The 24412-nt window shown below is 36.0% G+C and overlaps 1 protein-coding gene across 4 annotated transcripts in view; it reads right to left on the bottom strand.

Moving 5' to 3' along the window:
• The window catches only part of PARN (poly(A)-specific ribonuclease), a 61733-nt gene that overhangs the window by 14380 nt on the left and 22941 nt on the right, over window positions 1-24412 (bottom strand). For all 4 annotated transcript variants that reach the window (XM_086622095.1, XM_086622096.1, XM_086622097.1 and 1 more), the window contains 3 exons: window positions 22812-22867; window positions 18048-18134; window positions 11730-11804 (listed from right to left, as the gene is read on the bottom strand). In XM_086622095.1, coding sequence (XP_086478221.1) covers window positions 11730-11804; window positions 18048-18134; window positions 22812-22867 — 218 coding nt within the window. The remainder of the gene's footprint in view (window positions 1-11729; window positions 11805-18047; window positions 18135-22811; window positions 22868-24412) is intronic.

The following is a 24412-nucleotide window of genomic DNA, read 5'->3' as shown; positions in this document are numbered from 1 at the left end:
ACTGTAATATTAATATTCTTCTTTTTTTAGCCTATATGTAATTTTCAGACCTTTAAGCATACCTGGACAATTCCTGCAGCAAGGCATCACACTGTTACACACACAACTAATTGGCTGATCAGAAATTTTAAATGCACTTCTCCAGCCTCTCACACTAGAATTATGAAAGTTACTGATATTTGCTACTGTTGACTCAATATAAAAAGCATTGGGCACACTGTCTGTTGGCTTCTCTCAGAAAGAGATGCATGAACTTGACAGAATTCTCACTAATTAGCCAACATTTCTGCTGATTTCTGCTCTTATTCTATTCTATCCAGTTTGTCCTTTTCCCAGTTCAGTTTTTTCTGGGTGTGTCTTTATGTCATATTGGTCTTGAGATCTATCATAACCGTAAGCATTCTTCAATATTAAACTCACTGTTTCCTATTTTCTCTAGCAAAGCACTACTCCTATCTCCTCTTTTAAATCTCTTTTAAATCGTTTGTCTCCGCTACCATCAGGCACCAGTTTTCCCCAACTCATTCAAGTATAGAAATACAGCGCAGATTCAATCTCGCAATCTTCGTGCTCTTTACTCTCCCAGTACCTACAGAGAATGAAGTTCAAAACTAGCTGCCTACTTTATTGTTTCTTTGGGAGGAAAGTAGTGATGCTGGGAATAACTGCCCTATGTAGTATATTACAAAAAAGTTAGCTAAACTGTGTTACTTTTGACAGTTAGCAGGCCAGTAGGATTCAAATTAATTTATATTTCAACAGAAACACTTGAATATTCGTTTCCTTAAATCCAGCTTTTAAAGTGTTGGGTTTTTATTTGTGGTGGGTTTGTTGGAGGATTGTTGTGGGTTTTTTTGTTTTGTTGTTTATTTGTCTGTTTTTTGATTGTTTTGGGGTTTTTTAATTCTTTTCATCTGGAATGCTTACACCAACTCATCACCAATCAAATGAACAGCACAGTGGAGTTTTAGGAGAGTAAAACCATTTAATACTGTTGCTGTCAAAACTGATCTAAGACCTCATTAATTTACCACAGTAAGACATCTACATATGACAGACAATTCTTTAAAGCCTTGGCCATCAACCTGCACTAGTAGCAAGACAGCTATTTTGTTGATCTGGATGTATTCAGCATACCCTTCGCTAAAGCTGTTGTTGTGATGAAACCTTACCCTGAAAATAGTTTTCTCCACTTTCAAAAGAAGTATCCTGCCCAGGTCTACTTCTAATAGTGTCAAAAAAATATTTTAATTGTGACTAAAGGAAGTCAAAAATAACTGCTAATTCAGCTACAGAAAGCCTGATTGCCTGCTTTTCATTTTCCATAATAGCTGCACTGTTGCACTGAAACCCTTTTGCACATGCCAAGGTAACTACAGCAGCCTTGCCCAGCATTGCTGAATGAAGTGACACTTCATCAGTGTGCTTCTCGAGATCCTTGTCCTCAAGGAAGGTTAAAGAGAAGAAAAATCCTCATTGCAAACTCTTTACTAAAAAGAAAAAAAAAATAATTTAAGAATTAAATAAAACAAGGTATCAAGATCTCATGAAAGACCCTCTAGGATCATCCTGCCTTGAAGCATGATGAAGGGAAAGTCTTTGTTTGCTCTGATGTCAGGAGGAAATTAAAATTTAATTAGTTTCCTTAACCGTGTGGAAGTCAGTCTAATTGTTTGAAACCTGTAATGCAGTGTGATTTTGGATCCCAGCATCATTTAGAAAATTTCAAAAGCCCTGAAGTTAAAAAAGTATTTACTTAGTCAATGTACTTCTAGAAATATACCTACAGTCAACTGTCTCAGAGATCAGCAGAATGATTTATTCCATCTTTTACTCCTTGATAAGAAAAGCAGCCTCAATATAGCTATTAGGAAGCCTCAAGTCTCTTCGTACCAGTTCTAGCATTCAGTCATAAAATATCTGTGCTTCAACAAGTTTTCAATTATTTAACATGCCTGTTTCCCCCCTTTCCCAAGGGAACTTATCGAACTTCTGCCTATGCATTGCCCCTCAGCTGCCCAAACATTAAACAGGTTGGAAGGTACTGTATTTGAAAAGTGCCAAGTCTCAACATTTTGTTAGAGAACTAAAGTTTTTATCAATTTCCCCAACACAGACCACCTGTTCAAACTACTCTAAGAAAATACAGCTCTTTGAAATCATCTGTATTGCATTTACTAAAATAAAAGAAGCAATTCTTGACTGATCATTTTCACATGCTTAGAAATTTAGATGTCTAAAAATTTTTGTTTAGGAAAAAACACCAACAGATCAACTGAGGTAAAAATATTACTTTAATCTTTGGCACCCATGAAGAAAATCTTAACTTTGTAAAATCCACTTTTGTTCAGAGACACGGACACAGAATTAAGTACAAAATGTTCAAGGGCAAATCGCTATGCTAGGAAAACATTTTTCCAAGTTACAAAATATATCCACTTTGTTAGTTAACTTCATAACTAATTTCACAAGCTGCATACTGACTGCACAGAAACACAAACTCAGCTTGGTGAAGCTGCATTTCCTTTCTCCAAGGAATCTGTGTGCTAGACACTGATGGAGATAAGTAATTTAACAATTTGAAGGATCCATATTCTCTGAATTATATTTGATAACAGCAACAATCTGCACGGTGCTGACCATCTCTGTTTTCTTCTCCTGTGTTAGCCTAAGATAGCAAAAGGTGCCAATACAGATTTTAAAATAGACTTTAAAAAAAGCCTAGTTTACAAAGATTTTTCATCTCTTTTGACATTTGAATCCAGAGCAGGAGCAGTATCAATGTGGTGACAAAGCAGCTGTTGATTTTGCAAAGGAGGATGGCAAGTTAGAGAGTAAGCCAAAATAAGTCTTTGAGTCTCCATTTTGGAGAAAATAGGAAAATGAACAGATGATCTGAAAGAAAATGGTTTTACAGAACAAAGAAAACATGCCAAGTATAAAGCACAGAGGTAGGATCCTTAGACAATGTTCTAAACTCAAAATACTTCTCTTGACAAAGAACACAGATGACAGCATAGTCCACCGAGACATTTCACACTATGCACGTGTATGCAGATTGCTACAAAGGATTTTAACTTTAAGTGCAGTTATTTAATTACTGAAAGAATTCAAGCCACTTAACCTTTGCACCCTATTTAAATACCTCAGTAATTGAAACAAAAGCTGTGAAATGCATTAACTCATTTAAACAAAAAATCCAAATCAAATGAAAAGGTAGTCAAAATTTCAAATATTATATTAAGAAAAAAACCTATTATCTTCAAACTTATAGGGTAGAGGTATTTTTCTGTTTTGCTTTTTTAACTGGTGAGAAGAAATACAGCTGCATGTGCCTGAAAGCAAGACTACAATCAGTCCTCTTAATTCTGCATTACTAATGCTGAAAGTTGTAAAATAGCTATCTATATTATGATTTATACCAGAGGTTCCACTGTAAAACCATGACTAGAATATATCAACCAGCAATTCATTTTCTAGTTATAGTCAAGATTCCTTAACTACACAAGTAGAAATTCACCACATCTCACTCCCTGCATTTGCTAGTACAGAAATGCCTTTAAATCAACACTGGAGAATTTTAATTTCCAGGAGTACTATTCAAGCGTTCAGATCTGTTAATCTACAAATTAGACGTGTAAAATGTACAGAACATTTCCATCCTAGTCAGATAGAAGGTCTCACTGTCTATTATTACTCAAAGCACAGAGAGCTCAGATCTAAAAGACTTTTCAGAAAGAAACAGAACCCAGAGTCTGGCTACACTGCTGATTTCATCTAACAGCTTGTTACCAAATGGGAGAATCCCATGCCTTGCTCCTTAGCCCCTGCTCCAAGCCACCCGGTCCCGTGCCCTCCTTTACAGCATTTCTGGTGTGTATTGACCTGCTGATGAGCCACTTCACCTCACTGAACCAGCAGGAATTTTCCTCTATTTCTTCTGGACACAGAACCAGCAAAAGAAAAGCAGTGAGAGCTCACTGTTGGAGTGGGGAAAGAGTCATCCCCATTATGTAACCAGGAAGGATTACGACCAGCACATACCATTAGCTACGTTTTAATAGCAGCAAATTAGACATTTCAGCTAAGACCGAGCAATTGCAGGAAACACACTCCTGCAAAATCTGATGACATTCCTGACACTTTTTAAGAACTTCAGAACAAGAACTAGTGAACTGAGCTTGGAGACATCCTCATGGCAGTGCTGCCCAAAGACTGTTCAAGATTAACACAGACATTTTCAATTGAAGCACCTATTAATGCTCCACATGTCCGCTGCTTCAAAAAGAGCTATCCAGATAATAAGTTCATCTATCAGATACAGTTTGCTACAGGAATGATCGCACCCCATTCCCAGAAATAACATTTTCACTACTGCATCAAACAAGTGTGTTGATGCTGTCCCCATCTAAAAAGGCAACCCCAATAAAATGAAATCTTTAACCCATTTTGATAACCCTTATTACCCATGAGTACAAAACCTACAGACTAGCTGCACAGATCTTCCTAGTGGAACCATTTCATTCAAGTCCTTACATAGCATACAGGCACATATAACAAATCATCACAATCTTTTAAAAACTATATGCAGTTTCAAGGTAATGTATGTTTTTAAAAATCCAACTTGCGTGAAAATCATGTCGAACACATCTACAAGGTGATTATATCTTACTACAATTATTACAACACTTAGTTTCTCATTTTAAATGCCATTTTGATACAGCACAAGAATTCAAGCCACTCAAAAATTAACATGAGAAATACCAAATTTTTTAATATATATCTGCACATACATACACGTCTCACATGTACGAATCACGTAAGATTCAACACTGCAAATTTAGCATCATAAGCAAAGCCACTGATGCAAAATTTAAAGCAAGCTTTCCTAAAACATCAAAACCTTGTGGATCTCAAGAATCCAAAATTTGATGGGAGGAGGAGAGAGGAAAATCACAAAAAGCTAGAGAAACTTTTTGAGACTACACATAATTCGAATAAAAAGTAAAATAAAAGTAATGGCTGAGATTAGACAGACTGCAGTACAACTCCAGCTTCCTTGGTCTAGGTTAAGGGAACTTCGTGCCTGGCGTACACATCTGGTAAGAATTTCACATTATCCTATTGGTGAGAACACAGTCATATGAAATATAATTTTTCAAAGAATCTGGGCAATACAGTAGATATTACCTGCCATTTCTCCAAATTCAGTGAGAAGAGACTGATAATGCACACAATCTCAAAACACGTGTATATTTTTAAATTTTGCTGGTAAGCATTCATGCTAAGTGCAAGGTTCTATAGTAAACCTTACAAAATGCTAATAAACCATGAAGTCCAGCCCTGTCTGAGAAACAAGTTCAGAAAGATTAATGATTTAAACAAGAATCACTGAAAGGCCGTCACAGTTTCAGCTGCTGCACCTGCTTTAGTCTACTGCTCTCCTGCTGTCTAAATACATTGGTCTACTCACTGCCTAGAGGAAGAAGATATCTTGCACACAGTAAATTCTATACGAGCTCATATATCAGGGCACCAACACATGGAACAACTTAACATTATTTCAATGCTTGCCATTTATGACAAGCAGTTGCTTTTCATACTATTTAAAATTTCTGGTTAAGTGTATTTACTGCATTTTAAAACAGCAGGAAAAACATTCTCAGGAAGATTCTCAAGAACCACCACTGGTCTCAAAATATTGTAGAAGTTGCTCATAATCAGAACACAGATGTTATTAAACTGCGCCTAAGCGTAGGTAAATAGAATTAAGGACAAGCGTTAGCTGCTAAGGGAAGATAAACCAGGTATATATTTGAAGTACGATGGATAAACTTGTCCATTATTTTCATTAACATATAGCTATGTCTAATGTCTTGGCACAGAAATCCAATTTTACTTTCGAGCACTTGAAACATCTAACATTTATAAGACTTTTCCCATGTTTTAGAAATTAACCCACCCTCAAGGAACAACATTTTTTAAGAGTACATTTTAGAAGGCCTATAAAACTCCACAAGTGCAAAAACATCTAAAGAAACCTCCCTTTAAGAGTGCATCTAGGTTCTTTTTAGAACAGCGACCTAGAAAGTCAATGGAAGCTGGCCAGCAACAAAATTCAAAGAAATCATGAATAACAAGGGGTTATCACTGATACTAACTGAGGACTCACAAACTAGTTAACTGCCCAGAATGGTTCAGATACTGACACAGTTGAAACACTGAAATACTTCAGGTTACATCAAGTTATTAAAATAAAATACTGGGTTTACTTTAAAGTTAAGACAAGCTGAAGTCTCTCCCATCTTCCCCACCATTTCCAGACTATTTGTATGATGTCTAGGTCCCTGAACGTAAAGAAGTATTGAAACAGTACTTATTTCATACTAACCTTTCCAGATGAAAAGCCAGCTTTATAAATATATAAAGCTGAACGGCATCCAAAATCAAGCTTACTTAGCAAGCCAAAAGAGCTAGAAGTTGTAGACCAAAAGTTGGTTCTGAAGTTTCTTGTCTTTATCAGTTACAAGAGTGCACACTGCTGTATCTTCTGCCACACACTTAAAAAGCATATGCTCCATGTTCGACAAATGCTGAGACCACATGAAATACAACTTGTCAACAGGAAGTTCTGTCTCCCAGAAGTTCAGCTAAAGGAGTATCAACCATTTAACAAATTCTTATTAATTACCTACCTTGAATACCAAACCTCAACAGAAAATAGACTGTTTATTGTCAACAGATGCTTGTAACTTGCAACTCAGTTTACAGCAGAGCATATTGCCAAAAGTGACAAATTAGAGCCACCTAAAACACCACTTTCATGAACTCATTATTGGCTTTAAAATGACAACATAGCAGTTCAACAGCAACAAGTGACACAGAGAACACAGCCCACCAGAACTCAAAACCAATCTTCCCCCACTAACTGTGCAGGTACAGCTGGCATACACAGACACGGCAGGCACCCGATTATGAAACAGTTCACTGACATTTGTCTCAATGCAGCTTCCACTTCAAGCTGAAGTTTATGTTCTAATTGTAAAGAGGAACACAATTTTATACAAGAACAAGACTTTTCTACTCATACTAAATTAGAGAATGCTGCCAATGCGAGTTGCATGAATAACCAAATAAAGTGAAGATTCTTGGACATTATTATAAGCAGCAGCAAAATGAGAAGGTTAAGGGATTTGCTTCTTGTTTACCGAGGTTTCTACTTTATCTGTTTTAAGCATGCTATATTCAGTTCAAAATTTACAAGCAGCTCCAAAATTGCCTTTGAAAATACTGCCCTTTCCCCTACTTATTTTTTCAGAGAGAAATAAGTGGAAGAAGGAAGAAAGAAGTTTTTTTATACTATGCAAAGATTCATAGGTCCTTCAAGGTAACACTTAAAGAATTAAAAAATTGGAACATGCATTCTCCCTGGCCACATACACACTAATGATTACCATGTGAAATTTGAAAAGCTACCCACTAGTTTAATTCAGCTAATCAGATTTATAGTTTTTAAAAAGAAAAGCATATGAAACAATCTTTTATCAATCACTTTTTGACCAAGTCTTAATGGTTACCATTCATGAAACTACATAACTCAGGAACACTGTTTTAAAGAGCACTGGGGAATGACCAGATACATTTTATTACCTACAAATTCAAAATGCATTCTTATGCATGTTAACATGAGAAATCCAACATATTCCCAGGGTGTAGATGAACAAGGTTTTAGGCCATTTAAAATACCTGAAGCCAAAAGAGTTAGAAGCAACAGAGACAGCATAGAACAGCTTGTACAAAGTGTCACATTTTAAGAGATTTGTTATTTAAAGGTTAAGCATGAGCATGAAAATTAATTATAATTAATTATCTGAAATGTGAAAAACAATTTGAAGGAAAAAAAAAATCTCCTCCAACCTCCCCCCTCCTTTTCATTTTTAGTCAGGTAAATATTCATCTCAAAAAGCAAAACTTTTCAAAGCAGCATGGAAAAAAAAACTCTGTATTTAGGACACAATACCATCACAATTTCAATACAACCCTTAGATACAGTTACACAAAACTAGTTATGTGGACAAATCACATGTCTCAAATTCTGTTTTAATACCTACAAGGCTGAACAAAATAAAAAGGCATTTCGTAAAAGTTTTTAAGAAACAATCCAGATTGATCGACTGGTTAACCTGGGTATGTACATGACGGGATGACTGCATATCAGTCTTTACATGATCTGCTGTTCAGTCCTGTAACGTTACATCAGTTCAGCCAAATATTCTGAATCGCTGCTGCAACTGAAAAAATAAAGACACCTCCCAGATCTGAACTGATTTAAAAAAACCTGGGTAGATCTACAATCAGATAACACTCCATCCAGATTATTACAAAACTGATCCTATTTATATAGCTTTTCCTACAAAGTTCCCTTATTAAAAGGATGTAAAGTAAGTCTGGCAATTTTTACCGTGCTTCTACTCATATATGATGCAAATCTGATCACCTTATGAATACAGGGAAACATCCACACGCTCTTCATGTTCTCAATTCATTTATTTTACATAAATGTTTCTGTTGCACATGTGCTTTGTTAACTACATGTATTAATACCAGCTCAAAGACAGAAACATCTTAAAGAGGTAAGCATAAACATATGTCTGCAGCAACATCTTGCATTGTATCACACTGTTTGACAGTTCTCCAAGGCTCTTTATATAGTCCAGAAGATGCAAGCATATTTATATAAACAGATTAAAAAACAGGCCACATAATCAGTTTTCCTAGGTTCTTCGCTTAAACACAGCTCACTAAATCACAAGTACAAATAGTGAATTTTATTGCTAAAGCAGTTCATTAAAGAATTTAAGATCAGGAAATAGAATAACGGAATTGATTATAAAGTATTTATTATAGGAAAAAGAAATTAAGACATTTAAGTGATTTTACAGTTAAAAAAATCGCACAGCTTTTTGGTAATTAAAGTTGCTATAGTTTATCAGCTTGGTTGGCTGAATGCTTTCAGTACATGAGATTTTACTAACCTCATTTCAAAAAAAAAAAACCTATGAAAGACTATAATCATCTGAGCTTTCAAACAAGTAACTTGTTTCTTAGCACTTAGGCCACAGAACAAGCTTCCCTGTTTGTCAACGCATAAAAAAAAGACACACGCACAGAGCAGTGCCAGGAAGATTCAGTTTAAATATTCTGCAGACATTCAGTTCTTTCCACAGTATGTAGTTGCTGTAACAAAAAATATATTTTTTTTTTTTTAAATATATATAGTGGTGGTGAACGTGTACACCAAGCATTCGGACAATAGGTAAGTAACTCAAGTGATAGCGGTGGGGAAGCTACTGTAGCAGCATTTAGGAAGCCTTTCAGCTTATGAAATGGCATAAAACACATGGGTTTTATTGAAAACAAAGTCTTGCAAGTACCACTCAGAGAAACAAGCAATCAGCTTGAAAAGAGGAAGGAGAAAAAAGCCACGGATACATAAACTTACAATGACCTATAGATATTCTGTACATCAGGACAACTGAACCAAAAAGTACAAAACACATTTTTGTTGTATTTCACAACAAAGACAAATCTTCTTGGAAAGACAAAAAAGTGGAACAATTCCAACCCTTTATTCAACTTCTTTTCAGTCTATACCTCACACATGGAGACCAAACTCTGAATAAAACTAATCGGGTCTGAAATAAAAATCTTCAGACACTTCAAATAAGTTGTTACTTCACAAACATGTCATCTATGATGGCACAGCTCAGAGCACGTTTTTACTTCAGGTAATTTAAATTACAGCTTATTCCCTCCAACCTTGTGATGTACTTGCTGCTGCATGAACAGCATTTCCCTCAGACCTTTGATGGTGTGCTGGTATCACCACTAACTCTAATACATACAGTTTATAAATCCTGAATGCTTCAGAGGTAAGAAGCTAAGATGACACATGCAAGAATTGCTAGCGATGCTTTCCTGAGTTACAGAGCTAGCTAAAATAAGAGCCACATTTATTTTGACATAATTCTTTATCTGGAACTTCTCACTAGAAGTTATATGGTCCTTATATCTATATATAGATGAAAAAAAAATGGCTCTTGCTGCTATGAAGTATTTGATGTAAGGAGGCTGCTGGTAAGCACTCAAAATCCTCTGCAGAGATATTTATGTATGAGGAACTATGATAAACACTCACAGGATGTTAATAAGGAATTAGAGAGACACACTGATTATGCATCCAGAACCTGAAAGCTTCTTTGTTTGAGCTTCACAAGATAGATGATGGTGAACTCAGTAGGGTTTTCTCACTTGTTTTTTTCTTTTTAGAACTTAATCGTGGGAATTCTGGCAGGATAGCTCTTGAGCGCAACAAAATTTCAGCCACTTAATCAAAAGTGCTCCACAGCATTTGATGCAAGCATACCAGATGCAAGCGTACCAGAAGTAAATACAGATGACACTACTATAATGTATCCCAAATAATCATGTATAATAGTCCATTTCCAGTCATTGTTCCCAGCAGTAAGTTTATGGGCCAGTCTTCAAATATATGCCCAAAAGAAATAGAGAAACCACTAAGAGCTTGTGGAACTAAGTACAATCAATCAAAAATCTTAAAAAAAAAAAAAAAAAACAAAAAAAAAACAAACAAAAAACACCCTCACCTCATCCCTCCAAACAACAACAAACAAACAACAAAAAAATAAAAAAAACCCCACCCTTCCTCATAATTGGAAGCAGTATTTTCAGTAAATTCAGAGATGTTGGTATCTTCCTTTGGTTTTTTACCTAATTCTTCACTAATTCTTGATGATTTCTCAAGAGCATTACTTATTGCGTATTTTTCTTACGGTATTAGATAATGTTTTGCTCTATGCTTTCAGTCAGCTTCCTATACTGAAAATGGTTCTTTCTAGAGTACCTTGCACAACTGTAAATACTAAAATATTGCTATCTGTCCTAGTTATGTGAATTAGGAATGTGGGTTCACTAAGAATATTTATGTAGGAACGCACAATTTTTTTTTTTTTTTAAACTAATCCCTCTCCTAAAATCCAAATCAAGAAGCAATATATTAAAAAGCCAATGAACTTTCAAGAAAAAAGTTAAAACATGCATACTTCCTGTAGAACTTATGTCCATGAACTTTTTTCAAAGCTAAGCTCAAAAGTTCAAATAAAAGCTAAAAAATTAAGGTCTGGAGAGATTGCACATTATTAGAAACTGTAGACAGACACATCAGCAGTCCAAACTGTTGGGAGACGATTATTTTGCATGTGTTCCATATTACACCGAAAGGCTTTCCACTGCATTTGTTAGTCGCAAATGTAAACCCAACCAAACGTGTATCAATCTAAAGGATATTTGAAGGCAAAGGCCATAAAAGTCTTCGATAGCTCTGTTTTGAGTAAAGTAACAGTACATAACCTTCATAAATACTGCATCAAGTGAAGAAACTAGCATTACTCTACCTACAGATTCAGGTACTTAGAAGGTCATGGAATGAAACACAAAACTCTCAACCAAGTCCAGTTTGAGCTTGTCTTTGCTGCAACACATGTGCTGGTACTGTAAAAGTTTAGTTACTCCTATAGCATCTGAATCAAGTCAGCAGTTCTGCCATTAGAATCACGGACCCTGTTGGCTCAGAGCATTTTACCGTATTTTTAGCATTTTAGCCAGTTGAAGTCAAGTCTTAATACTGAAGTAAATTCAGAAACGCTTACCTATTTGTACTTGTTCTGGCTGGCTCAATGATACAAATGCTGACGTATCATCAATCCACGAAACCTGAATGTTACCTAGAAAAGGCAAAAGAAATGATTATGACTGTTTTTCTCTTAGGCTCAGTCAGAGATTTCATCTGACATGCCATGACAGCAAATAAGTCAACTAAGAGCAACTTCTCCGGAGATCTTTGTCCAGTGTAAAGGCACAGTGCATACACAGTTGTACATGAGCCTGGAACTGTTCAGAAAACAGTGACTGTTGGGGCTGCATATGCATCCTGTGTACCCTCAGACCCACTAAAGATCAAAAGGAAAGAGACACCTAATACCTTTCTCACTCCCAGAGTACAATCGAAGCCATTTTTTCTGGGAAGTTTCAACTCCATATTAAAACAAAGAACAAATCTTTGGGTTCTAAAACCTATCCATCCTTCAGATCTGCAGCATTTTCCTAAAGATATAGCAGGGGGGGCAGGGAAGACTGTTGACACGAGTGGAGAAGTCTCATTATTGTGATACTCTAAATCTTCAAACTTTCATTAGTTTGGATCCCACTATACACTATTTCCTGGATGTGCAATGAAAACTTAATTTGAGTAAATATGAGGACAAATGTACAAAATCATGGACTTCATTTTGAAGTTGTTGCAGTGGAAGTGACTGGAAAGAAATTCTTCCATTCATCAAGCAGTTAGTCTATTTTCTATATGAATGGCTTAAAGTGTCACATTAGCACTCAAAAGGGTCATAATCAAGCAAAAGTGGAGGAAAGGATTCCCATTCCAGACACAAGGTCTTACTATAGTCTGAATTACATTCCTATCTCCTCTCCTCATCTAAGCGCTCTACTGTTAGAACAATTCAGATATTGAAAATTGGTGCATTTTTTTCAGGCAGACTAGGAAATCAAGTTATATATAACGTTACATCACCATTTAACCTTCAGACATTACAAGGTTAAAAACAAAAATGCAAAATGGCTTAAAATGCATTTTATTTTCAGATGTTTACTCTATTTAAATCTAATTTAGCCTACAGGTTACAAGGTTATAGAAGTTTCTTCTGAAATGCAGTCAGATAACAAACAGATTTTCTAATTATAAAAAAATAAAGCCTAGTTAGATTTAGTTTGCATGCTATACATTTGAGTAGCCACCTATTTAGGACTTGAAGTTATAATCATTTTGATCATTGCCAAAACCGTAATTAATTCAGTATGGTTTCTGACATTAAGAAGAGCCTACAGTGAGAAGTCAAATGTTAGAACTTCTTAAAGACTTTGTAGGGCAAATAAATTCAATTGCTAATAATTCAGTCTTTGAAGAACATCAGTCTTTGCTGCCTATGGGTAAGGGTCTACTGTAGTGAGAACACACTTTTGGCACGACACTTAACATTTCACAACACAGGAAAAACCCCAGCTGATTTATGATCGCAGCTCCAAACTGTGGTGCATTTGGTAGGACCCCAACATCGAGCTTCCTTTAAATATTAGAAATTACTGCACAATTTAACAGTGTTCCAAGTGTATTGACAAGTTATTGCTCTGAATTTCTTTCAGTATCAAGTCCTCTTTTTTTGCATTACTATTCTAAAAAAAAAAAATCATTTGAGACATCTGAGACTATATTTTTCTGTAATTCTTCAACATTAAAGGGCTGTCCAGATTCTGTCCGTTTCCTATATATTTAGTTAAGTAATTCCATATCTACCCTGAACAGACCAAAAGAAAGATCAGAAAGAAAGATTCTCCCGAAAATCTTGCAATTGTGCCCTTAGCATAAAATAACAAAGAGAATCAGTGATGGACTAAAATCTCCTCAAGGAGATTCGCTGCTACTCAAATGGACTTCAGTGCCATGTTTTCAGTAAGTATCAATTAAAAATAAATAAATAAAACCCCAACCTACTGATGGCACATCACTTCAGTATCAGATCCTTATTCATTGCAGTAGATAGGCTGCTGCACTCTAAAAGGTATTTTAGATACTTAAGATTTTCAATACCTGTCAACATACACTGATTTATAGTCAGAATTATACATTTTAAATATATAATTTTAGGAACAAATACAACTTTAAATAGTGGACACTGAACTGCAATCTGAGAAGAACGGCAACAAATGCTTTTTACACAATTCTCCATGCTTAAAAGCTATTATTTTCAGACTATGTCATGTTTCATTCTTATTAAGAAATAAGAATTTAAGAGAGACAAGACTAATAAATTAGATCATTCAGCAATATTGCTAAGCACTCAGTAAATATTGTGCATTTCGAAAGCATGGTGAAAGGGCAATAAAGATCTGAAAAGCAAATGCATCTACACTTGAATTACAATATTTAGCAATCAACAGAGCTGCATGCCAGCTTACTGCAAGGCTAATCCAAATGAGCCATATACAGTAATGTAATAGAATTCCAGCTCTAGAGAAATAAACCAGAAGATTTCTCTCTCTACATTTCTAGAATAGATCAATGTCTTCGATAGTTTGCAGACCATCATTGTTAGCCCATATGACTCCTTGTCTATTTGCTACTACATGCACTGTCTAACAATGTCTCTCGCTAAAAAAAAAAAAATTTAAAAAGTAATGTCAAGTAAAGAATTATCAAGTGAAATAAAACATCTTCACCCAAATAGGGGCAGATAAGACTCTGATCTGCTGCTTCTGAGAGGCACAAAGTAACATGTTTTTTCTATAAATAAATTTGAAAACTCTCCCTGTATAAACACAAACATGCAAACAACATGAAAATTATACTGATGAATTACGTCAGTCAAATAGAATTTCCTTCAGTTTTTATACCACCATGACCAAAGGCATAGAAAGGATTCCATAAAAAGAGACTAAGTAAACTAGGACTCAGCCTTCGAAAGAAAATTCTAGGGAACATGTCTACGGGCAAGGAGAAATTATATCAAAGACATACAAAGAGGATTCAGGATTTCATTATAAAACAATTAAGGGCCATCTAATAAAACACAAAGGAGTTTTAAAACCAAAAGAATTTTTCACATAATGCTTAGTCGCAGTTAGAGAACTGCCATCAGGTGCTGCACATGACAAGAATATGTATAGGATAAAGAATGATTTTAGGCTGACTTACAGAAAGCTGTGAAAGGCTTAACCTAAAAAGACGCAAGTGTGATCTCCAGCTCATAAGTCCCTAAGTTACAGATTGCTGGAAGGCAGGAAAGTTGTTTTACTTTGGCACTGTTCTTACACATTTCCTAAAAAACTGTTAATGGCAATTAGACATTGAATTAAAGTCCAAAGATATTCATTTAAGTAGAGGCAAAGGTTATACACAAAAGCTGTATCCCAGCACACACTATGTTAATACTTTCATATTTCACATCAGCATGACCAAATAAACAAATGCAAGAATTTAAAGAAAGTGAGTGTTTCAAGAGACTGCACAGTACTGCAAGTATTTGTACAGGGAAACTACATTCACCCATGAGACTACGAAAACCGTCTTGCATGAACAGGTGCCCACTTGGTATGCATGCAGTACTGAGACTTCAGAATCAGGAACGCTCCTTCTAGAGTAGCAAACATAAAAGAGTTCCAAGTCTGGCATTGCAGCCCCTTCAGCTGTTTCACTGCTTTCACAGAAGACTACAACTCTCTTTCAATTCATACTAGGCTAAACCAAAATAAAAATATTTTTTCTGTGAAGTCAGATTAATGTTGCTATTCCATTTAACATTCCATTTTTTTAATCCAGGTAAAAGCTTAATTTAAAAACATTTTTGTTTTACTTGTGTAACAAATTGGGATAATTCATGTCTGTCACTGCCACATTTTGGGGGCTTTTGGCAGATTGCTTAACCTCACATTGCACCACTCTCCATCTCTCTGTCCAGCTACAACTGAAAATGCAGGTGTACTCCTAGAATTTTGGAAGGAATAATCTGCAGTTTGGTTTGAGATACCATGGTAGTAAGACCTAAATCAAAATACAGATTAAGTACTACCCAAATACCAGAAGTTTGTAAATCTGGTTTGAAAACATTCAGCTCTAAAATCTGGACAAGTGAGAGAAATGGGAATTTCAAAATTGAATAGTATATTGAGATGTGTAAGTATGACCCCTGGTGGCAGCGATCTGTGCTTGCGTTTCACACCAAAGCTGACGGGGAGGAGTTGATAAAATAAGAAAAATTATATGGCTGATTCTTTAAAAGCCTTTAGAAACCATGTACAAACTGTGTTGTTTCTTACCCCACTAATAGCAACTCTAGAAGAGTCTCAGTAACGTCTTACATTCTCACATTCTAGATTTCCCAATCAGGAATATTAAATCCTATCCAGCATTATACATTATTACATCATGCTGCAGAATAGATCAAAAAGTCAGAAGGAACTGAGTGAATTTTATACAGGTCCAGAGACCCTGCACACAGCCTACCAAGTCACAATTCTAGGTGAAAAGGAGGAGAATGGTTATCATTCTGTAAACTAGCAGGGCAACCCACAGCAAGCACAGGAGTACACTGAAGCACTCCCATCCTTTTACTGGTGATTAAACGTCCTTATGGATACCACAGCAATTATGTCAATGCAGGTTAGGTTCCAGTTTGCCCTGACTCCGTTTGCCACACTACAGATTCTGACTTAAGTCATTAAATGTGGTACACCGTAAGTGACAGGGTGAGAGGAAACAGCCTCAAGTTGCACCAGGGGAGGTTTAGATTGGATACAAGGAAAAATTTCTTCACCAAAAGGGTTTCAAGCATTGGAACAGGCTGCCCAGGGAAGTGTCCGAGTCACCATCCCTGGAGGTATTTAAAACACATGTAGATGTGGTGCTTAGGGACATGGTTTGGTGGTGGCCTTGGCAGTGCTGGGTTAATAGTTTGACTCGATGATCTTAAAGGTCTTTTCCAACCTAGATGATTCTATTGCTTTGAAACATCTTCAGTAGCTGATCGAGTACTAGCTAAACAGACATCTCTTCATTTGCTTGTCTGCAAAAGGGGAAAGGTCCTTTTCACTACAGAGACCCAACTAGTCACTTATCTGCTTAAAAACGCATGTGAAAATATCCACAGTTTCTACAGTGATTATACTCCAGTGGACAAAACCAGTACTGGGCCTTTAAGTAAGACTAGCGGCAGGAAAAAGGGGAAACTATAGTGCCAGGCAGAAAACTTTTAGGAATAGGGAAATTACAAATTCAGTCATACGTGCTCTGCTTAGAGCTGGCAAGACTAATGTAATTGAAAGATTTTATTTTTTTTTTTTTAATGAGAAACTAATCTCCAATAAACACTTTGGTAAACAGCTTCCTTTTTTAAAGTAATTTTCCATTGAAATCCTCATTACAGAATTTGAGGAAGACAAGACATCCATTATACCTTCCACTTATAAGATACTTTCAATAACATATTGTAAGTATTACAAGCAAATATTTCTGGAAAATCATGCAAAAAATTATTTTAATAAGAGAGATAATTTTTGCTTTACATTAATGTTTTAAGAAACGGAAAGAAGTTTGGGGGGGGGGGGGGGGAAAGCTCCAGAAAAATAATTTAAAATTATTTGCAAGCCCAAAAGATCTCTTTTGGAGCATTACTTCACCTAGCAATAAGAAACTAGAAACCAATCTGCAATAAAAATCTTCGAAACAATATCCAACGCAGGACTGTATGAAAGACCATTCTTGTTCTGATTTAGGGAAGCAAAGAATAACCACTGTTTTCTGCTGCAAGAGTTAAGTATTGGGAGATCACTATCAACTAATTAGGTTCTACATTATGTACTAATACTTAGTAGATGAACAACAGGACTACTAGTCCCCAGTTATCTAATAACTTTTTTGTTGTTTCTTCTGACTTGGATGGTGTTCACAATCTTGAAATTAGATTGGCTATTTTCAAGCTCGCTTGCTTGCCCAGACTCACATGCCTAGCTTCTGGCTATAAGCAGACTGCAGGGATGAACCTTATTCCCAAAATCTTGATCTAGCTTTCACACCAATCCTCGTTCCCTTTACCCATCCTCATAAACTCTTACCTCCTCCCAGAAGAGGCTGTAAATAAAAGGACCAAAGATCCACCATATTCAACAAGAATCACACACAAAGATTTCTAAAGAGCAGTTCCTAAGGGAAGACAGTTTCAACACATCATTACAAAGAAAGTCCACAGGACACCATTCAAAAATTACTAAAGGTGATCCATCGTTATCTATACTAGGAGTAAGTCGGCATTCACAGATTAAAAATAACAAACAAAACCAGAGGTACATGCTCATGACAACCAGGAAAAGAAAAAACATAAGGAAGGATAGACTGTATCACTCACCAAAGGCACTGAAAAGCTGGTAAAGGTCACTAGTCTTCCACTCTTTGGGAAAAGTAACATGAAGAACATGATCTCGCTTTGGCTGCACTGTGAAACAAAAGGTATTTATTAAAATAAGAGTAACTACTGATACCTTTAGAATATCCTAAAAAAGTTACCCAATATGGTCATGTAGCTTTTTTTTTCCTTTCTTTTTTTCTAAATAAGAAAACAGACCAACATCTATGAAACTACATCAGGCATCAATAAAATATGCCTGCAATTATGCATGGAATAAACATACTAAATCCTACTAGCTCATCTGTATATAAGAAATTGAAACAGCATTACATGCAGTGGGAACTGCCCACAAATCCAGTCCTTCACATCCTTTGCGCCAAGTGCAAGGGCAGAAGAAAAAAACAACAGCCTCTTCACACTCCAGATCTAGCTTAAGAAAATTCTTAGCAATAACTCAATGTTGCCATTTTTCTGTCAATAAAAAACAACTTACTGCAGAACAACGTTCACTTCAGTTTTCATATAACATTAGGTACAAGCTAGAATATACACAGACAGACTTTTTTTTATTAACAACTACACCAAGAAAAAAACATAGCATAAGAAGGCCAACATCTAAAGAAGTGCAAAAGAAGTCTTTGGTGTACATTGAAAGTTACTGGGAACTTTGTGAATTTGGACGAGAGAATCCAAGTCAAACTGCTGGACAAGTTAAGAGTACAGCAGAAATTATCACTATACATCTGCCTTACTTTTACCCACCTCCCCTACACATCGGGTTTTGGTCATCATCAGAGGCAGGTTACTGAACAAGAGACCTTTGACCTCACCTAGTAAACATCATTTGTGCACAAGAAATAACTGCAATGTACATGCGACTGAAGTTCCTTTCACTAGACACATGAGCCTTTAGAACCTGTGAATTCCCATCATTTTTAAAAGCAGCAAGTGGAATACTATATTTTAAGGTGCAAAGAGATTGAAATATTTTCCTTTTTCATATGAAACTATTTACAAGTCATTAACTGAGCCTCTCCACAAGTATTTGCAGAGATTTACATTTTTATGCATGACACAGAGATACAGGGACTGACTTTCATCTTAGTGAACTACCCTCCTGAATTCTTTCGTGATACAAAACTTTTCCAGTTTCTGATCTCCTTAGCTTTCAACATTAAAACAGGAGAGTTTCTCCAGGTTCATGAAGCGCATGTGTCCACAATCGAACCATCAAACACTTGTTATCGCTATATTCGACTTTCATGTGTACTTGACCCCATTATACAAGGGCAAACCTGTTGGTTTTTTCTGCCACATTTGGTTAAGATGTAACTTTGCACTGTTTACTGATGAAAGCCTTGTGGATTGTTAATTTCATAAATACAGCTAAACATAGCAATTATTAGAACTTAGTTATGACTAGTAATTACAGTAAACGGTAGTGTCCTCAGCCTAGTATGTGCTTAGAGTAGAAAGCATGTATATTTCCAGGTGTATCTCTATTCCAAGTAAGGCTTCATTTTTGCACAAACTTGAGAACTGTAGTTTTCAATAGCTACGGTGTTTCCTGAATAAATAGAACAGATTTTTATGTGCTTTGGCTTTAAGCCTTCCCACCTTGCCCAAAGGGTTAACAGAATTTTCATTCCCAAATAACTTTTTAACATCCTGCGTAAACTCACTAGAACGTAACAGTTAGAGGCTTCTATAACTCAAGCTCCTAACCAAAACATGCCATGGAAATAGAATGGAGATTTCCAAAGGCATCTGTCTTCTAAGGAAGAGAGTGCAGCATGAACTCAATTATAGTATTAAAACAATAAAACAAACAAACAAAATCTTCACAGAAGCACTATTATGCATGTACCAACACTAAAAATAATACAGTCGTAACTCAGCATCTCATAACTGAAATACTGAATGCTTAATGAAGTCAGGGAAAAACAAGTTTCATAAGTTTTATTTTGACTAACTACTTGTTTCGTTCCACCAAAGAACCTAGTTTTTGAGTTGCAAAAAAAATGGAAGATGGAAACATGACCCGGCGATAAGTTGTAACACGGTGTCTAATTAGTTGGTCAGCAGAACCCATGCAGCTCAGAAAAGGGTAAATTTTTCATCTGTCTGATCATATTGGCTGAAATGAAATTGATATTGGAGACAGGTATGCAGGAATATAGCCTCTTGCAATGAAACAGTATGAACTGAAGATGTCATAGCTTCCAGCCACTTGTGATCTGTTTGTTAGTGCTGTAACCTGTTTCACAGAAAACAAGCTGGGTTATCACGAGTTTATCAGAAACTCCCTGCTAACAAATTGCAGGTTTGCATGAGCACCTGAGCATCAGATTGGATGGAGACACAAGTAGCTAAAGGAAGCAATTCCTTTATAAGCACAGAGGGAAGTCTTGTTTCTTAAATCTGCTACTTCAAAAACCAATAAGGATAAAAAATTTAAGCACCAGAATTCATGTTTTTTGGCACCATAGGAGCCAAACAGCAAAACCCCACAAGTAGTCTTAAGGAGCCAATGATGATCAATACATTGCTGTTCAGCCTATTGAACAGCCAGCAATTCAAAAGTTTAAGTATTTGCAATTCAGTAGTAGAGAATTGTAACTAGCAACTCCAGTTTCAGATGTTGTAACAGCCTTTTTGGATTGATTACAAAGTAGAAACTACTCCTTACTCTCCAGTGTTAGTTTATTCTTAAATTCACTTTGAATCCTGTTAAACCTTTACACTTTCTACCTACTCAGGGGAGAAATACTTGATTCATGTTATACTTTGCTGTCAATTTTGTGCAGCAACTTCATTATTTTTGAAGTATTTTTTAACACACAGTAACAAAAGAAGATGATGAATGTCACTTTCATATATTCAATACTATTTGACCTAGCATATGTCACGTATTATTTCTGGAAAAATTGCACAAACTAGCTATAACATTACAGGACAAACAAACTGGCAAACACAATAAAACTCATGACAGTCACCTAGCTAGCTGCACCTCACTTTTTTTTTTTTTTAAATCACAGTCTCCAAGTATATCTACCACAAAAGTGTGGCCTTACTTTTTGCACGGCCTTACTTTTCTGCAAAAATGCCCTCTACAGACAGCAACCAACCAGATAGCTTCCTCAGCTTGCAGTAGCATTCGCATCTCAGAATAGAAATACGAGTTTCTAAAGCAGCCAGCCAAACATGCCATCCTAGATGTATGTTCCGTTTTGAAGCTTGGAAAGTCTCCCTGGTTCAGATTCTGCTGTAACATCTGCATCAGTCTGTTCTACAGGAGTGGCTTTCAGATAAAAGCAACAGACTTTCAGAGGCAGACTCTTTTTTGGCAACTCCTCTTGGCAAGGTATCAAAACAATCCTGTAAGTTGGCTAGCAAGTGGAAGTAGCATCTTTACATCTTAGTAGCTTTGGCATTCTCTCAATGACCCAAAGTAGTTATCCATTCTTCCACTCAAAACCAAACAGTTGGGGAAAGAAGTATGCAACATAATTAGATAACCATTCCAACAGGTCTGCAGAGTCAGAGCTCAGTGATCTGGTCACCTAACTGCATTTAAAAATTAAATGCATTCCCTTAGAGCATACATTTTCCTCTGCAGTAGTTATTTCCATCTTTCTAGAACTTCATTCTATTACTATTAAACTAATAAATAATAATAATACTATCTATCTAGTAATATCTATCAGATATTATTCCACATAATAATAAAACATAATAATTATATCTCATTAATTATACTATTATTTATACTATAGTAAGATATATGATAAATATAATGTAATTATATTATAGGTATTATATTATAATGCACAATATATAATAATAATAGATCTATCTATCTATCTAATAAAGGGTCATCCTCCAGTTTCAGCTTTCTGATACACAGAGTGGAAAATGTCTTCACATCAATATTACTTCCAAACGGGTATAATTTTTAAGACATTCGTGTATCTGACTTCCCAGTATAAAATTAACCTTTCATCTAGTCAAGGACTAGACTGACCTCTAGGGCTTCACATTTTCGTAGGTCAAGACATCAGTGGTAACACTCATCTGAAGTTTTCTCCCTCATAGTGTAACATCCCACAACAGTGAGGACTTTTATATGAGTAAAATCTGTTTTCATTTAAATGTATTAGCAACTTATTACAGCCCCAGGTCTGTAAGCTGAAATAACTTGAAATGTAAAAACATTCAAGTTCTATTTCAAGTATATTTCAAAAACATTTCAAGTAATATTTTTCCATTTACGTAATCATAATCTCATGTGGCAAAATAATTCTGATGTTTTGATTGAAGTTAAGTAAAGGTATTGCTGCACTCAAATTGTGAAGGAAAGTGGTCAAAAGATATTCAGGACCATTTGCTATTCACTAGTTTGCATCCTGTATTTACTGCTAGGGTGAGGGGACAGGGGAAAAGTGTTAAGACCTCACTTTATATGTTACATGGTGTGTAAGAATAGTGACCCAAAATAACCATAAAGCTGTTAAACACTTTTATGTTTAGTTACAATACTTTAATCTGTTCTAGTCAATCCCCTCTATAATGCAGATCTCTGGTCAAAGTTGAAGAACTTACAGTTTTACTATTTCATTCAAAAAAAAAAATCATTTGATCAGTGGCTAATAATCTAAACACAGCTGATGTCCCATGCTTTAGATATATGGTAATTAATCTTTACACTTCCTCCAGGAAATGTGTCAGAACGGTAGTGAGTTTATAATGAAGCAAGCTACTTACAGTCTGGTCCTTCCAAATTGAGATATGGTATGTCCATTACTCTCATAAGAAATAGCCTGAAGCAAAACGGAAAAGCATCATTAGCAAATTTCTGCCTGAAGACCTTTTAATAAGCTTTCCTCTTTATGGTTTTTTAGACATTGCTTCTGAAGAAGAATTAATCATCCCAACTATATCTTAAGCTATATTAAAACAAATAGATCCTCTAATGAAGTCCAATCCATTATCTAACAAGCCAGACTCGAAAAGTTACTTGGCATCATGCAAGTGATTTTACTCATTCAACAAAACAAGAACAAAGAAGCCCCAAACTGTCAATGCTGAAAATAATTAAAGTGGGGAAATGAACATTTAGAAAGTAGCAGCTCTGTGCAGTAAGAGCCAGTTACACTGTATATAGTGCAAAAGCTATCATTCTAAGTACGTATATACTTTCTCATTTTCTGAGCACTGCATTATGCTTTAGACAGAATGGATCTTAAAACCCTAAAACTGCAAACGCCATCATGACACTTCAGTGGAGATAGCCAGGACAATTATTTTGCCCTTTAACACATAATTGAAGAGTTTCTCAAAACATTCAAGAAATGCTTTCAATAAAAGCTCATAATTTAGCTCTTAAAACTATTTCCCTCCAAAATAAGATAAGTATCCTAAAATTCTGTCATAGGTATGGATGCGACATTGCTGTTACAAAACATTTGCTATGGATAGTGTTCACTGGAGAGTTACAATAAATAACTTTTCTATCATAACTTCAAAAAGCTTCTAAAATGCTTATCAGATTACATCCCATCTAATTTCTCTTCCTGAGTCTCAGGGAAGACATGATATAATGTGCACTGTGTCCCCTGAGCACTGCAGAACTTAAAAGGAATTTTATCAATAAAAATTAGAAACATCAGCATAAATTAACTTCAGAAACTTTAACAATTCCAGCATAGCACTGAGTAACGAAGATATTTTACAAAGCAGAGTTTCTTCTCATGTTTAGCCTTAGTCCCACACTCCTATAGCCTTGGCTTCATTGTAGTGATCTGTCGAAACAGGACAGGAGTGACAGCTCGAGAACCAAGCTAGCTTCAGAACACAGCTTCCACAAGGAAACAGAGAAAAATGTCCTTACTTTGACATCTCCTAGAGATCCAGGGTAATACTGTCAGGAAATGCAGTGCTATTCCTCAAAAAACAAAAGAAAAAAGCCATCCACCCAAAAAAACAACAGGAGACACAGTGATCAGGCCATAAGGGTATCTTTTATGAGATTAAAAGGAGGGGGAATACGAAGAGAGAGAGTGGGACACATCTTCCAAGAAGGAATAGAAGGGAGGTGACTATATTCAGTCTTTGGTGGAAGATATCAGGGAGGATCATACCACCGCACAGAGCACCTAGCTGGGCAGAAAAGAACATGCAGGTCTGGGATCTGTGCTCTGCTAGTAAGCTGGACTTCACATCTGTCCAAAGATGCTCAGTGTCAATGTCACTGTTAGTAGGAGCCACAGCCGCCTTCAGACTTCAGTGCAGGGGATAAGCACAGCCTAAACACACAGTATCTCAGCTAGTCAGTAAAAGCAGTTTCATCTTCACTGGATGAAGGT

This window comes from Tauraco erythrolophus, chromosome 17 (assembly GCF_009769465.1).
Source record: "Tauraco erythrolophus isolate bTauEry1 chromosome 17, bTauEry1.pri, whole genome shotgun sequence".
NCBI classification, from domain to species: Eukaryota; Metazoa; Chordata; class Aves; order Musophagiformes; family Musophagidae; genus Tauraco; species Tauraco erythrolophus.
The sequence above is the reverse complement of the archived record's forward strand: the minus strand, read 5'-3'. Positions and strand labels throughout refer to the sequence as shown.